Source organism: Papio anubis, chromosome 2 (assembly GCF_008728515.1).
Source record: "Papio anubis isolate 15944 chromosome 2, Panubis1.0, whole genome shotgun sequence".
Classification (NCBI taxonomy): Eukaryota; Metazoa; Chordata; class Mammalia; order Primates; family Cercopithecidae; genus Papio; species Papio anubis.
Genome location: NC_044977.1, coordinates 11,356,360 through 11,372,785, shown reverse-complemented (window position 1 = coordinate 11,372,785; position 16,426 = coordinate 11,356,360). Strand labels below are relative to the sequence as shown.

General features: G+C 33.4%; 1 protein-coding gene across 1 annotated transcript in view; it reads right to left on the bottom strand.

Annotated features, from left to right (window-relative positions):
• Nucleotides 1–16,426, bottom strand: part of CHMP2B (charged multivesicular body protein 2B) — a 28,769-nt gene continuing 12,343 nt past the window's right edge. Inside the window, exons 2-6 of the mRNA XM_003893805.4 lie at nucleotides 14,581–14,672; nucleotides 9,567–9,761; nucleotides 5,529–5,631; nucleotides 2,000–2,106; nucleotides 1–1,797 (exon numbers count right to left, since the gene is read on the bottom strand). Coding sequence (XP_003893854.1) covers nucleotides 1,687–1,797; nucleotides 2,000–2,106; nucleotides 5,529–5,631; nucleotides 9,567–9,761; nucleotides 14,581–14,672 — 608 coding nt within the window. The 3' untranslated portion in view covers nucleotides 1–1,686. The remainder of the gene's footprint in view (nucleotides 1,798–1,999; nucleotides 2,107–5,528; nucleotides 5,632–9,566; nucleotides 9,762–14,580; nucleotides 14,673–16,426) is intronic.

Here is a 16,426-nt window from a genome sequence, read left to right as displayed (position 1 = left end):
TAAGAAAAGGACAACAATAATAAATCTTTATTGAGATTTTTTAACAAAATAATTTTTAAAAACAAAAGCTCCCACATGTAAACAAGAAAGTAAATAAGTTAGATGGCATTATTATGTACATCCAAGAATCAAAACATGTTCTGGTAAACATTCCATTATCCAGTAAAATGTTTTGACCCATCACTGTTAAGAGAAACTGTGTATTTAATACTACCAATAATGAAACCTAATCTTTGAACATTATAAAATGGTTTACGGAATATAAACTATACAGTTTAGTTTTTCGTTCCTCCTAGCAATCCGTGTCACATGTATAGTAGTCCTAAGATGTATTTTGTCAGTATTAGCCCAAAATGTCCACCATCCCAAATTAACCAGGTTATACATATCTCCTCCAGTTTTCATGGTAGGATGTGTTAGAACCCATATATTACAACATCGTTTTTCAAAACTAACCTAATCCTAACTTCTATTCTAACTAGTCTGGCACTCCTTCATTTTCTCTCTCTGTCTACACATTCATTAGATACCATGGCAATTTCACCTTAAAAAATACTGCTAATACAAATTTAGACAGTAATTTCTGGTAAAATTGTGGTTTATCAATCAAAAAAAGAAATTATTTTAAAAATGTAGGTCAAGCATTGTCATAGTTGTAGTACTTAATTGAGAATAATGGCTTCAATTTAGAAGATTCAATATACACATTCAACAAAATTAAAGTTTAAATTATAATTCATCTAATTGTAATCCTCACTTTTTAGATGGCCAAAATATATTGTTTACTTACTATAAAGTGTTATTTATTCATTGTCTATTTTTACTAATTATATTCAATGCACAGTAATGGCATCAAAAGGACAAGTCATCATAGGTCTCTTCCGAGACCAGGAAAACCTGGTCTGTTTTAAGAGAGGAGTGTCTAAAATAAGAGTACGTATTTCAATTAGGCCCACAGAGATAGGAAAGAGCCAGGATAATCTTTGTAGTGAGGCCTTGCTTTCGGTTTTAAATGTAATTCTTTTCTGCCAGCTGAAATAATTTAAAGATGTGCACAATAGATCTGTGCTATTTAAGGCAGGTGCCAAGCACATTTTGAAAGGTAATAAACTTACCAACTAGAATGTTCTCCCAACGGAAAAAGAAAAAGAAAAGCTATGACAGTTTTTGTTTAAGACAGATGTTTAAATAGCACTCTTCTTTTTGACCATTTAAAAATAATTTGGCAGCTGTAACTGCCTATGGTCATAACACATAATCACTTACAAAAGACAAGCAACAGATACAGAATTAATGATATACTTTTAATATTTTTACAACCCTCTTTAAGTTGGTGCCTAACGGCATTTAACAAGATTTTTATATTCAGTGAAAAAGATTTAGAACATAAACTGACATGAAGTAAGGAATATAATTTCTCTGTGCCATGCAAAAGAGAAGTCAACTTTTTACACATCATCACTCCTAAATAGTTCTAATTAAAATCCAAACTGTTTCCATTTCTGCATCATTGTCATTCTTTGGCAAAAGATTCAAAATAGCCATGGGTTAGGAAACAACTGTTCACTCACAGTCTCCATTTTTTTTTTCCGCAAAATACATGTGTTTTGTAAAAGAAATCTGCACTGTGCTTGGTTTATACTACATAATTATAAGTAAGCAAAATATTATGACTTTTTTTTTTGACTAATCTACTCCTAAAGCCTTGAGTTGCCGTTCAATCTCTTCATCTGAGATTGTAGCCTTTGAAGTAGAGGCAGATGGTAAGCTTCCAGCAGCTGATGGAGCTTTGGCCATCTATATTAAACAAAGAAAAACAAAAACGTGCATTAGCAAACATTTGGACTAGGACATAACAGGATGTGCTGTACAGGGGTCTCTTTAATTTACTTTTGAAACAGAAATAAAAAACATGTACCTAACAGTAAAAACAAAACAATTAAGTGACAAAGGTGGTAGGTAGAAACTATTTCCAACTAAGAAAAGATGATGTTCATACCTTTCCAGAAATTTCAATTCCAATTTCATCAAGAACTTGATTCACAATATCCTGGCTTTCTTCTTCATCATCCGAACCGTCAAAGATGTCATCAAGTGTGTCATTGACTGGGGGATAAGGGAGAAGGAGCAAAGCATTTACTTTCAAACAAATTTCAGATTAGATTTATATATTTACAGTCTAGCTCAACTATTTTGTATATTACAGAAAGCAAATTCAGTGAACTAAAAAAATCCTTCAAAATGTCAGTGAAGTACATTGATAAATACACATTTGAGCCATTAAATCTGGAATAATGTTCATTTCAACACAAATTATCCTATAGTAAACAAGTCTACTCTGTTTTTTAAAAAATTACATCTAATAGACAAAAACCATGTGATATTCACAGCCACATGTTTAAGACTTTTAAATATTATTTCACAAATTGTATTCATTAAGCTGGTAGAGGAAGAATATGCAAGAATAAAATATCCTGTTAATATCTGGAAACCAAATTTACTCTTTTTACATCTATAATCATATTTTTATACCTCTTAAATTTACATTCAAGATACATGTAGAACATTCTAAAGAAATCTAAGGTTCAGTATTTTAATAAATTTGCCTAAAGAATGATGTCCGATTTAACAGGATTATTACTGCTACAACCTTTCCTACCTCTCTTCCCTCCCCAAAATATTTATTGAAAGCACTCTGTATAGAATGCATCATGTTGAGTTGTGAGGAAACAATTTTTGATGGATTGAGATTGTGTCTTTTTTATCTTTGAAACTGGGCACCTCGTGCCTGAAATGCAATACAAATACAATGGGTGTACAGACGGAGAAAAATAAAGACTTCGGGTAGTTGACACTTGAGTATAAAAGAAAAAATATTCAACAGATTGTGGTAAGAGAAAAGATAAATGATTACAAAGTTTCAGAGAAGGAGATTACATCCAACTGGGAGGAAGTAACATGTGAAGTAATCTGGCAAGGATACATAGGGTTTAACCACACAGAGATACAAAAATGGAATGGCCTGGGCAAAGTCATGGTGAGGCAACAGGGACACAAGCAAGAAAGAATAAGTTCTTCTGTTTGGTTGTTATTTAAGGTACACAAATGGAAAATGTCTGGGAGAAAAAAAAAATTACAGCAGTTAGCCTAAAATTGTTCCTCTCCTGGTATCTGGCGAATGTCCCCAGAAGAAGAAAGACAGGTAACCTAGTCTGATTTCCTTGTAATCATGTTGGTAACTGTGGCTCCTGAAAAACAGGCTTAATGTTTACTACAAGAGTCTTTGTCTATGGAATGCTGGTACCAGGGTGTCCTGGTTTAGGACTGCTATAGTAACAAACCCATAATCTATGGGTTTATGCACCATGACTCCCTGGAAAATGTCACGTAAGGTAGGCAGTCATCTAGGGTATAAACTGAAGATGTTTCATAACCTAAATACTTCCTTCGTGTTTTTTATTTAAAATTTGGGGATTTTATCTTGTAGTAAGCAGAAAACCCCTGAAGGAATTTAATCAATATGCTCAGAGGTAAGATCCTGGAAAAAAATAATTTAGCCGTACGTTACTCAGATGTAACTTAGCAAAGTAATACGGGAGATGTGAAGTCCAGGTCATGAGGAGTTTATAAGTCCAGGTCATGCGGAGTTTATAACTAAAGAAGTGGTTGCAGAAAAAAAAAAATGAATGAAGTAGATAGAAGAAAAAGATGAGAGAGGTGTAATCAGACTAACAAAGAATGCTTTCAGAAAAAATGTAATAATGCTCATCACAGGTATACTGTAAGATTCCCAAAGATCTTGTGTCTTAACTTAAATGTGAACAAGCTTTGGAGCAACATGGCAGAAAATAAATTCCAACTGGAAAAAGATATGTTGATTTACACCTTGAATTTATTTTGGGATGAAAATATTGTTAGTGTATTTTACTAGGTTGTTAAAAAAAATGAGTAACCATCAATAACTACTATTATACTACAGACTAATTTGCAATGTATTAAAATACAAATGAGAACAACTGCAGTAGGTATTATAGATATCTGATTAAGTAAGGGTTATTGATTCTTTTCATTATAGCTTAATGGAAAAGTTCATTTCTCTGGTAAAGACTGCCATCACTGGCATTGGAAACCACATGTTCAATACTATGATCATTATATAAATAACAGTTTATATAATAAACAGTTCTCTCAGTCATTAAAATATGATTGATGATGTTTCAACAACCTGAAAAGACTCAGAGTTTTCAAACTAAAGGCCTGAAGTAAAAACTACAGAACTTTGGAGCTGTCAAAGATAAACCGGCAATATCATTACAACCGCGAATAAAAACAGCTGTCCTGAAATAGAATACTAGAATAATAATGAGTTTATTCACCCTAGCAACTTAATTCGATACTGTTTTATACACTAAATGTTATTAAATGCTGTTAAACTAAAATACTAGCAGATAAGCAAAGCTAAACTGGTATATCCCTACACAGTTGTAAAACATTTATTTTTTCTATTTTTCATGTTTTATAGTTGTAAAACATTTAGAAAACATACTTTCAAAATAATGATGCCAGTTTTTAACATAATATAAATAATGATCTAATGTTGATCAGGGTGCTATGAAGGGTCAGTCATTCATTATTGGTGAAATAAAAATCGGTGTAGTCTTTCTGGAAAGAATTGGTAGCACAAACCAAGAGCCTTATAAAAGCTAATAATTCAGTCAAAGATAATGCTTAAACATATTTTAAAAGGATTATCAAACACGTTAAAAATTTTACAATGATCTTACCAACACAAGAATGGTTTGATAAACTAGGGTGTACTGATGTTAAATGATATTAAAGCTATTTTTTAAAAAGACTTCAGAGAAGATTTAATGTCAAGGTCACAAGTATATGCTTATGTTATACTACTATGTTTTTAAAAAGCAAGATATTCATAATTGTACATGTAAGGTGACTTCACTTTTGTAGATGAAGATTATGAGGAAAAAAACAGAAAATACATGTACAACATTAACAGTAACTACATCTGAGTGCTGTGATGATTTTTATATGCTCCGTCTCTGTATTTTCTGTATTTCCACCATAACATGCAATTAGTTTATATTCAAAAAGACAAAAACTAAATATTAGAAGACTCTTGTGAGAGGGAAAAAAATGAGAATAAAAACCAAAAAAAAAAAAAGAGCTCCATTACCTCTACCCCTAATACAGGCAAATCTTCTATAGTACCGAGGAGTCGACATAACTCTGAAACTGCCTGACTTATATCAGGAAGAATTATTTACCTCACAAGTTGGTTTTGGTATACTAATCAATAAACTAAAACTGCTAAAGCCAATGTGTAATAGAGATATGGCATAACATATTTTATACCTTTCCCTCAGTTAAATACAAATAGAATTTTGAGCCTGTCATTTTTGGTTTCATCATTTCTGCCTTCGTGAATGAGAATATGAGACTGAACGTAAATAAATGTCTAATTTAAAGATAAGAAAACTATACATTTCATTATAACTTATTAAACTTACTCATTTCTTCAGTCATCTCCATTTTCATGTTTTCCTTCTGGAAATTCTGCATTGTTTGTAATGTCTTTTGTGGATCCATCTTCTTGTTAACTGCCTGCATTGTCTTTAAATGTATTTACAAGATTCACGTTACTTTCATAATTCTGAAAATTTTACTATGAAGTAAGTCAAAAGGGAACACATCAAATATAGCCAGCTTTTAAAAGATAGCCATCCTACCGTAATCAAACATAGAGTGTTAAATATTCTAGAAAAAAATGAAATAGTCATTTGGAAACCATCTGCTTAACATCTATATAATAAAGACCAGTGTGGAAAATCTCATCTGAACAGCAGGCAAGAAATTATGTAATAAAAAACATTATCAGCATAAAATCCTTTGCTATTCAAATAGGAAAATTAAATTTACCTGTTTATGTGGCAAGTAGGTAATGTCAATAAATTTTTAAATTTAATTCTTATAAAAACTTTCATTAACATTTTTAATGTCTAAATTTAAAAAGATCAGAAGATATACTAGCATACATACTTAATCTATTAACACATTTAAAACCATGGTTTAAAAAAACATAAAAATGTGAGTTTTGAAAAACTATGTGAAAACAATTCTCTTACATTATACATTCACAACTCATTTCATTAAGAGATTAATGTTCTCTAGTATCACCAAAATTTATTTACGATCATGTGTCATGTGCTTACATTTTGGTTAATGACCCACAGCATATACGACAGTGGCCCCATAAGATTATAATACTCCATTTTTACTATAGCTTTCTTATGCTTAGCCATGTTTAGATACACAGATACTTAAACCATTACATTACAACTGCCTACGAAATTCAGTACAGTGTAGCCTAGGACCAACAGGCTATACCATATAGCCTAGATGCGTAGTAGGCTATATCACCTAGGTTTATGTAAGTATACTCCAAAATGTTTGCACAATGACGAAATTGCCTAAGATGAATTTTTCAGAATGTTAAGGCAGACATGACTGCATTTTTATATATATGATGCATAATATATGCATGATAAAAATATATGTATGCATTATATAGCTAATTCAGTATATTAAAAAGAAGCCATACAACAGAAAACACGTTGATTTCAAAGATATGAAGCAAACAGTCCTTTCTCAACTGCATGCAATACTGCAGTCAAAGTATTCTTTCCAAGTATGACACTGCATTCCCCTCATCCCTCCCCACCTCCAACACACCTAACTCTCCAGTGGCTTTCCAGTGCTCTTAAGTGCTAAAAGTCAAATTCCATAATTTGCCTATGAGCCCTAACAAGGATTACACTTTGCACTACTGCCCTCTAGACACATCTTTCATTCCTTAAACGCGCTATGTTTTCTCTTGCCACTTGAGGCCAGGAGTTTGAGACTAGCCTAGCCAACACGGTAAAAACCCATCTCTACTAAATATACAAAAATTAGCGAGGCATAGTGGCTCACACCCACAATGCCAGCTACTCGGGAGGCTGTGGCAGGAAAATCACTAGAACCTGGGAGGCAGAGGTTGCTGTGAGCCAAGATTGCACCATTGCACTCCAGCCTGGGCAACAGAGCAAGACTGTCTCAAAAATCAGGCAATCAAAAAGAATAAGGTAACTGAGAAACACAATGTATACTGAAATGTTCTCTCTCTCTTCTTTTTTTTTGAGACAGTCTCTCTCTGTCTCCCAGGCTGGAGTGCAGCGGTGTGATCTTGGCTCACTGCAACCTTTGCCTCTCAGGTTTCTGCAATTCTCCTGCCGCAGCCTCCCAAGTAGCTGGGATTACAGATGCCCACCACCATGCCCAGCTAATTTTTGTATTTTTAGTAGAGGTGGGGTTTTGCCATGTTGGCCAGACTGGTCTTGAACTCCTGGCCTCAAGTGATCTGCCTGCCTTGACCTCCCAAAGTGCTGAGATTACAGGCATGAGCCACCATGCCCGGCTTGAGGCTTGAAACTTTCTCATTTTAAAAATTATAATGTGTCACTGTACTTTTTGTACTTCACAAAATGGATGCACTCTACTCTTTATTTGCACAAATGTATTGGGTACATATAAAATTTTGTTACACACATATAATGCATAGTGATCTAGTCAGAGCGTTTAGGATGTCCACCACCCAAGTACAATATATTTTGTTAACTATAATCTCCCTACTCTGCTATCAAAGATTGAATTTATTCCTTCTAAGTTTGTACAGCATTCGACTTTCATGTGCTCTGCTGTCTCAAACGCAATTACAGTTAACACTCCTTACTTGTGGATTCCACATTTGAGAATTTACCTACTCATTAAAATGTATTTGTAACCTCAGATGAATACCTGCAGTGTTTTAATGCTTCTCTGTGGACATTTACAAAGCAGCAAAACATCTGAGTCACCCAACATGCACATTTCCAGCTGAGGTCAAACAAGTTGATGTTCTGCCTTCTTACTGCAAATTAAGTTCCTTTCCACAGTTTATTTAGTGTCACATTTTTCTCACTTTTTTACTTTTTGTTGGTGATTTCACTGATAAAAAATGATCCCCAAACATTGTATTAACATGCTGCCCAGTGTTCCTAAGTGAAAGAAGGACATGATGCGCTTTATGGAGAAAATATATGTTAGATAAGCTTTGTTGGGGAATGAGATATAGTCCCATTAGTCATGAGCTCAATATGAGCAAATCAACTATCTATTATATATGGCATCTTTAAACAGAAACACAAGGTTAGTTAGGTACAGATTAAGTGATGAAAAAATGTTGTGGGCAAAGGCTCACAGAAATATAACTCAGTATTTCCCCTGGGAGCAATGGTTCAATATGCACTATTTCAGTGTTCCCGACTTCATGGGACATAACTACTATGAATAACAAAAAATTGCCCGTGTATACCATTTCCCTATCACAAAGCTTGTACTTTCCTCTGAAGCTTTTTTTTTCTTTTGCACTTCATATTCATAATCCCTCTTCTGTACATCTAACCTCTAATGATATTCTTAAAACCTCTGTCTTATGCAATGTCTTTTAGATCACCCTACTCAAAGGTCTGTGCAATTCATAAAGCTTAGCATGATTGATATATAGTGGGTAGGTTCCTAGAGACATATCTTAAGCTCCCCCAATTGAACTATAAAATTTGTGAAAGCAGAGCTTCTGTCTTAGCCTCTTGTGATTACTAACAGTATCAAGGAGTGCTTTATTTATTAAATGACTGAAAGATTCAGAGTCCTTTAAACTCTACAGTAAAAACACTATAGAAAAATGTGTTTGTGTGTGTATGCAGTAAGTGAAACATCAGTTCCAGACAAACATTCTGATAAATCTTTCTTACTATTCATGTGACCTTCTGACACATTCATAAAAATGAATCAAGAGGAAATTATCACTCAAAGGTAGTCACAACATACAATGAGATAAGAAGGTCAAAAATCATCTGACAATTTGAGGGGAAAAAAGCAAATACTTTTAAAAGTCAATTTTATAAAATTAGAAGCTACATGTGATCTTTAGAAAATGGAATTGTTGGCCAGGTGCAGTGGCTCACGTCTGTAATCCCAGCACTTTGGGAGGCTGAGGCAGGCGAATCATCTGAGGTCAGGAGTTCGAGACCAGCCTGGCCAACATGTGAAACCTCATCTCTACTAAAAATACAAAAATTAGCCAGGTGTGGTGGTGGTGCATGCCTGTAATCCCAGCTACTCAGGAGGCTGAGGCAGGAGAATCTCTTGAACCCAGGAGGCGGAGGCTTCAGGGAGCCGAAATCTTGCCACTGCACTCTAGCCTGTGTGACAGAGCAAGACTCCGTCTCAAAAAAAGAAAGAAAGAAAATGGATTGTCCTCAAACAATAAATTTTGTATTAAAACATACCAATAAAGAATCTAGAAGTAATTACCTGGATTATCTAGTATTATAACTCATTTTACTAAAAATTACATACATTTTATACCACATATATACCAGAAGGTGCTTTTAAATCTGCTTTCAATATTGATATTTAAATATCATTTATAAAATTATAAATCTATGAATATAAAAGCTCCCACTTACTTTTGCTGTGGTAGACATTGCTCCAGCCATCTTCATTTGGGAATTCATCACTTTTGTTTGTGTAGACATAGAAGTAACTTTTGAACTTACAGCAAAAGTTCTCGTCTTCTGTTTCCGTAGATGCACGAGTTGTTTGGCTAAAACTCTGCAAGCTTCCTTATTACCAATCTTGGCCATTTTCTTAATTTCTAATTCCTAAGAGAAGAAACAAACAAAATAAAATAAAATCATTAAGGGGTAGTCCTCAATAATTTATTTCAGAAGAACGGATCTAATATACATAACAGACCCTTTCTCCCCGATCATGAAGAGGGGAAGAAGCTATTATAAAGTCATAGAGCAAAAGAGTAATCTAAGAAGGAAATTTAGTCTACATGTTTACATGCAAAGGACAGAACTAGTATCTTCATCCATGAATACAAAGCAAATCTACAAAACAGTGCACATGTAGAGCCCAAAAGAAAATTTTAAAAAAAAAGACTATCCAAAAGAAGGCAAGAGAAAAAGAACATACATACAAGTAAAGAGTTGGTGGGACAGAGCAATAAAGGGCAAGGTGATAGATCTAAAACTAATAATACAATTACATTAAATAAAATAGTCCATTTTATACCTCAATTATAAGACAGATTAAATAAGAAAGCAAACCCAACTATATGCTATCTGAAGACACCAACGTATACAAAAACAAAGTCAAGTAAAAGGACAAAAAAATATACGCTATACACATACTTATCAAAACCTGCCAATCCAGAGTGGCTATATTAATAGAGATGAAATAAACTTGAGAACGAGGAATACTACAGAAATAGAAAGGGGTATTTCATAATGATATAAGGGAATCAATACCAGGAAAATCTGAAATGCGTATGTACCTAATCAAAGTGATTCAAAATATATAAAACACAATGGACAGAACTGAAAGGAGAAATAGACAAATGCATAATTAGCATGAGAAATATCAGCAACTCCACTCTTAAGTATAAAGCCTAATTGTTACAAGTAGACAGAAAATCTGCAGTGATACAGAAGGCTTCAAAAACACTATCACCAATCTGACCTCACTGACATTTGTAGGAAACTCCAACATTGACAGCAGAATATACATTCTTTAGAAGTGTCACTAAACAATCACCAAAGTATTCCATATTCGACATCAGAAAACAGGGCTCAATAAATTTCAAAGGACTGGAATCACACAAAGTATGCTAACTACAATGAAACTCAAAATTCATAAGAAAAATATGAAAAGAAAATCACAAATAAGTGGAAATTTAAAAATAATAGTTCTAAATAAGTCATGGGTTAAAGAAAAAAAGCACAGAGGAAATAATATTTTGAACTTAAGTGAAAATGCAACATAAAAATTTGTAAGCTGCAATTAAAATTGCTCTTAGAAGAGTTTACAGCATTGAAGTTTGCATTTGAAAAACAATGAATACTTCATAAGCTTCAACATAACATAGAAAAAAGAAGTACAAATGAAACACAAAGTAAGGAAATAAGATAAACAAGAAAATAAATATACAAACTAGGAAGGAAAAATCTGGCCAGGCACGGTGGCTCACGCCTGTAATCTCAGCACTTTGAGAGGCCGAGGCGGGTGGATAATGAGGTCAAGAGATCAAGACCATCCTGGCCAACATGGTGAAACCTTGTCTCAACTAAAAATACAAAAAAATTAGCTGGGCGTGGTGGCACACGCCTGTAGTCCCAGGTACTTGGGAGGCTGAGGCAGAAGAATCACTTGAACCCGGAAGGCAGAGGTTGCAGGGAGCTGAGATGGCGCCACTGCACTCCAGACTGGTGACAAAATGAGACTCCATCACAAAAAAAAAAAAAAAAAAAAAAAATCCATACAGAAAATCAGTGAAACCAAAAAGCAAAAGCTGTTGTGTGTGTGTGTGTGTGTGTGTGTGTGTGTGTGTGTGTTTTAATAGATCAATCAAATTGATTAACTACTAACCAGGCTGATGACAAAAAAAACTGAGAAAGAGACAGACAGAGAGAGGGAGAGAACACAGTTACAAATACTGAGAAAGCAAAGAAGGGCATCACTTCTTATCCTAAAGATGTTAAAGGATAGTAACGGAATATTATAAACAACATATCAGTATATTTTAAAATTTAATAGAAATGGACAAGTTACTTGACAGACTAAAGCCACCAAGATCATTCAATAAGATAGATGACCTAAGCCACTGTATATCTATTTTTAAAAAGAATTTGTAGTTTAATAATCTACCTACAAAGACAATCTTCATTCACATATGACTTTACTGATGAATCCTGTCATACATTTAAGGAAGAACTATACAAACTTTTCCAGTAAAGAAAAGAGTATGGGACCCTTGCCAACTCATGCTATGAGGCCAGCATTACTAGGCCAGCCATTATTACCCTGATATCAAAATGAAATAAAAACACTGCACTGCTGCCTACACTACACACACAAAAAACTACAAATCAGTATATTTTATGAACACAGATGCAGATATTCTTAAAATTTCAGCAAACTGAAAATACATTTAAAAAATATATCATTAACAAGTAAGGTGTGTGCCTGGAACGAAAGGTTGATTCAACTTTTGATAATCAAAGTAATTCACTGTATTGACAGACTAAAAAAGAAAACCACACAACCATTTCAACAAGTACAAAACACTGCTGAGGAAAATTGAAGATCTAAATAAATAGGGATCTACATAATGGAGAGATATAATACCTTCATAGGTCAGAAGACATAATGTTAATATGTCTTCTGTTAACATTAATTAACATTATGTTAATATGTCTTATGACACAACGTTAATATGTACATATTCAACGTAATCCCAATCAAAATCTGATCTTTTTTGTAGAAACTGATTTGTATTCTAAAGTTCCTATAGATATGCAAAGCACCTAAAACAGCCAAAACAATTAGGAAAAAAGAAGTGTGAAGTGGAAGGATTAATGCTAACTTTTAGACTTACTTTAAACCTTTATTAACAAAAATAATGTGGTATTAGCTTAAAAACAGTCATATAAATCAATGGAATAGAGCCCAGAAAGATGCCTACATTTGGACAACTGATTTTCCACAAAGATGACAAGGGAAAGTGTCAGCAATAATTATGTTGAAACAACTGACCTTCCATATGCAAAAAGTGAACCTCCACCCTTACCTGACACCATACTGAAACTTAATTCAATATGGTTCACAGTTTTAAATGGAAGAACTAAAACTGAATTATTTCTAGAAGAAAACACAGTAGAAAATATTACTGACTTTGGATTAGGCACTCATAGCTAGTACACTAAAAGTAAGCAGTACACTAAAAGTACTAGTTATAGAAAAAAGGATGAGAAATATTAACAACTCCACTCTTAGGCATACACTCTAATTGTGACAAGTAGACAGAAGATCTGCAATGATACAGAAGACTTAGAAAACACTATCACCAATTGGACCTAATTGACATTTGTAAGAAACTCCAACATTGAAAAAAAAGAATAAAAGAATAAAAAATTGTACTTGATCAAAATAAGCCAAAAAAACCCTTTCATTCCTCAAAAGACACTTAGGAAAATGAAGGACAAGGTTAAGAACTTGGAAAGAATATTTGTACAACATATACTTGATAAAGCATTTGTTTCCACAATATATAAAAATCTATTGTAACTAAGAAAGAAAACAATTTGATGAAAAAATAGGTAAAATATTTGAATAGACACTCTGGCAAAAAAGGTAAGTAAACGGTAAACAGGTATATAAAAAGATGTTCAACAGCATTAGTGATTAAGAAAATGAAATTTAAAATGACAATCTACTATACACCCACAAAATTAAAGACTGTCAACTCCAAGTATGGGAAACAACTGTAACTTTCATACATTACTAATGGGAAGAGTAAACATTACAGGCATTCTGCAAATTTTTCAGCACTTTAATTTTAATTTTTTAGCAGTTAAACATACATTTACCCTATGACCCAGCAATCTCACTCAGGAATACACCCAAGAAAAATGAAAACCACGTTCACAAAAACTTTGATTGAATGTTTAAAGCAACTTTATTCAAACAACCAATACCTGGAAACAACCCAAATGTCCACTGGCTAGTAAATAGATAAACAAATTGTGAAATATCCAAACAATTGAATAATACTCATCAATAAAAAGTAATTAACATTAATGCATGAAACAGCACTGATTAACCTCAAAATAATCAGCTGAGTGAAAGAGGCCATAAAAAGGAGTTGACCTTCTATGATTCCATTTACATAAAATTCTAGAAATGAAAACTCATCTACAGTGACAGATCAGTATTTGCTTCATCAGGAAAAAGGGAGACAGGCAGGGATGGGTAGGAGGGATTTCCAGGGGCATAAGGAAACTTTGGGGAAGATGGGTATGTTCATTACGTTGGCTGTAATAATGGTTTCATGAGTTTATAGATATGTCAAAACCATCAAATTGTACACCTGAAATATGTACAATTCATCGCATGTCAATTATCCCTCAATAAAGCTATTTTTTAAAGATTTGAGGTAATATACACATAAAAACATAGCATAAAGAATATTTAAAAATGAAGCAGATCAGTCTATTATAAAAGTACATTCATTGTCAAAGACACAATGATCTTTAAAACATCAAGCAAGACTCCTCTGAGTTAATGTAATTTTTAAAATAACCTTTCTTTGTTTTCCATGACTATTTTACCTTTGTTGTTAACTAAGACGGTGGTTCTGCCTTGAGCAATATTTCTTCCTAGATACTCATGACTCTCACAAACTGAAGAATAATTTGATTCTATAATCAACAGAATACACAGAATCCCAATAAAAGTCAGCAGAATGACACAATAAACAAAGGTAAGCAGAAGATACAAAAATTATTAACTGCCATTTCTTAGTTAAGTAAATCACTTGCCACCTGCCATGTGCCTTTTTCCTAGTTAGCTAATTATTCCTACAGTAATTTCCAAATTTGTTTGAAAAGTTAAACTGAAATTTAATGTTCTACTTACCAGCTGTTTTTCTTGTTTCTCTAAAGCTGCTCGATCTCTGATTATAGCCCTCTGTGTACCTCGTAACTCTCGATTCTGTTCCTTTATTACATCTAGGAGAATCACAAAAGAAACCTAAATTTATGGGTTGTAAAATTTTCAATAACATTTAAAATACCAGATTCACAGATCATGATTTTTAAAAATCTTATACTAGCTGGGCACGGTGGCTCACGCATGTAATCCTAGCACTTTGGGAGGTGGAGGTGGGTGGATCACCTAAGGTCAGGAGTTCGAGACCAGCCTGACCAACATGGAGAAAAGCCGTCTCTACTAAAAATACAAAATTAACTGGGTGTGGTGGCACATGCCTGTAATCCCAGCTACTTGGGAGGCTGTGGTAGAATAGCTTGAATCTGGGAGGTGGCTGCGTTGAGCCGAGATCATGCCATTGTACTCCAGCACTCCAGCCTGGGCAACAGGAGGGAAATTCCGTCTCCAAAAAAAAAAAAAAAAAAAATCCTTAGATTTACTAGATGTCAATTTTTTTTTTTTTTACTTTAATATGCTAAAAAATTAGTTAAGTATTAAAACCTGAATTATAAATATTAATAAAATATAAAGAATTGATAGCAGGTGAATGGAAATATGCTACAGTCTGAGATTTGGCCAAAAGTATTAAATCACAATAAAATATTCCCCTAGAGAACTGATTAGTATACAATGTTGTATATAGCACAAATATATGTCTCTCACACACACACATCCTTTTCATGTCTCCTTACTTTAATACTATATGAAATTCAGAAAGGAAGACAGGTTACATGTTTATTAAATATGTTTGGTTTTCTGCAGTAAGTATTAACAGAGTGAAACACCAGACTTTCCAATGAGGCAGATCTGGATTTGAATCTCACCTCAGCCACCTGATCATCATGATTACACCTTGGAAGAGCTAGTTGATACTCGAAACCTCAGCTTTCTTTTTCATAAGAAAGGACAGTAAGGAGTAAATAACATACAAACGCTGTGACATACTGCAAGTATCCTCTCAATTATAGTATCTTTCTAATTTATCTGAATTCATTGGGATTCTTTAGACCTACCTTTTGAAGAATTAAAATTTTACTCTAGGCCTGATGCACTGTAATCTGGGTTAGTTGTTACTAAACAATGATTTCTTCAAAAAATCAGATATCAGTGTTAATTCTTGGCAACGCTGATCTCTTATTGTCAGAAATTGTGTTAAGTTACAGACATTACACAATTTAATGTTCATAATAATGCTGTGGAGTTTCTATTATTTTATATATAAGAAAACTGAATGTTACGAAGGTTAAGTGGCTTGCCCAAAGCCACATAAGTAGCAAGTAGTAACACCAGATTTGGTTGGATCCAACCATTCTGTTTCTTGAACCAGTGATCTTAACTACTTCACTAGACTAACTTTTTAATAAAGAGATTTAAAAACAACAACAGCAACAGAGAAAGAACAATCTCTTCATCAAATAGTACTGGGAACTCTGGACATCCACATGAAAAAGAATAAAGTTGGACCTTTACATCACACTGTATACAAAAATTAACTCAAAAAAGATCAATAACCCAAATGTAAGAGTTGAACCTTAGAACACACACAAGTAAATCTTTATGACCTGGGATTTGGCATTACATTCTTAAATATAACACTAAAAGCATAAAGAGCAAAAGAAAAAAAAAAGATAAATTGGACTTAGTGAAAATTAAAATTTTTTATGCATTAAAGGACATTATCAGGTGAAAAGACAACCTATAGAATAAGAGAAAATATATGCAAATAATATATCTGATAAGAGTCTGGTGTGCAGAATATATAAAAAATTCTTAT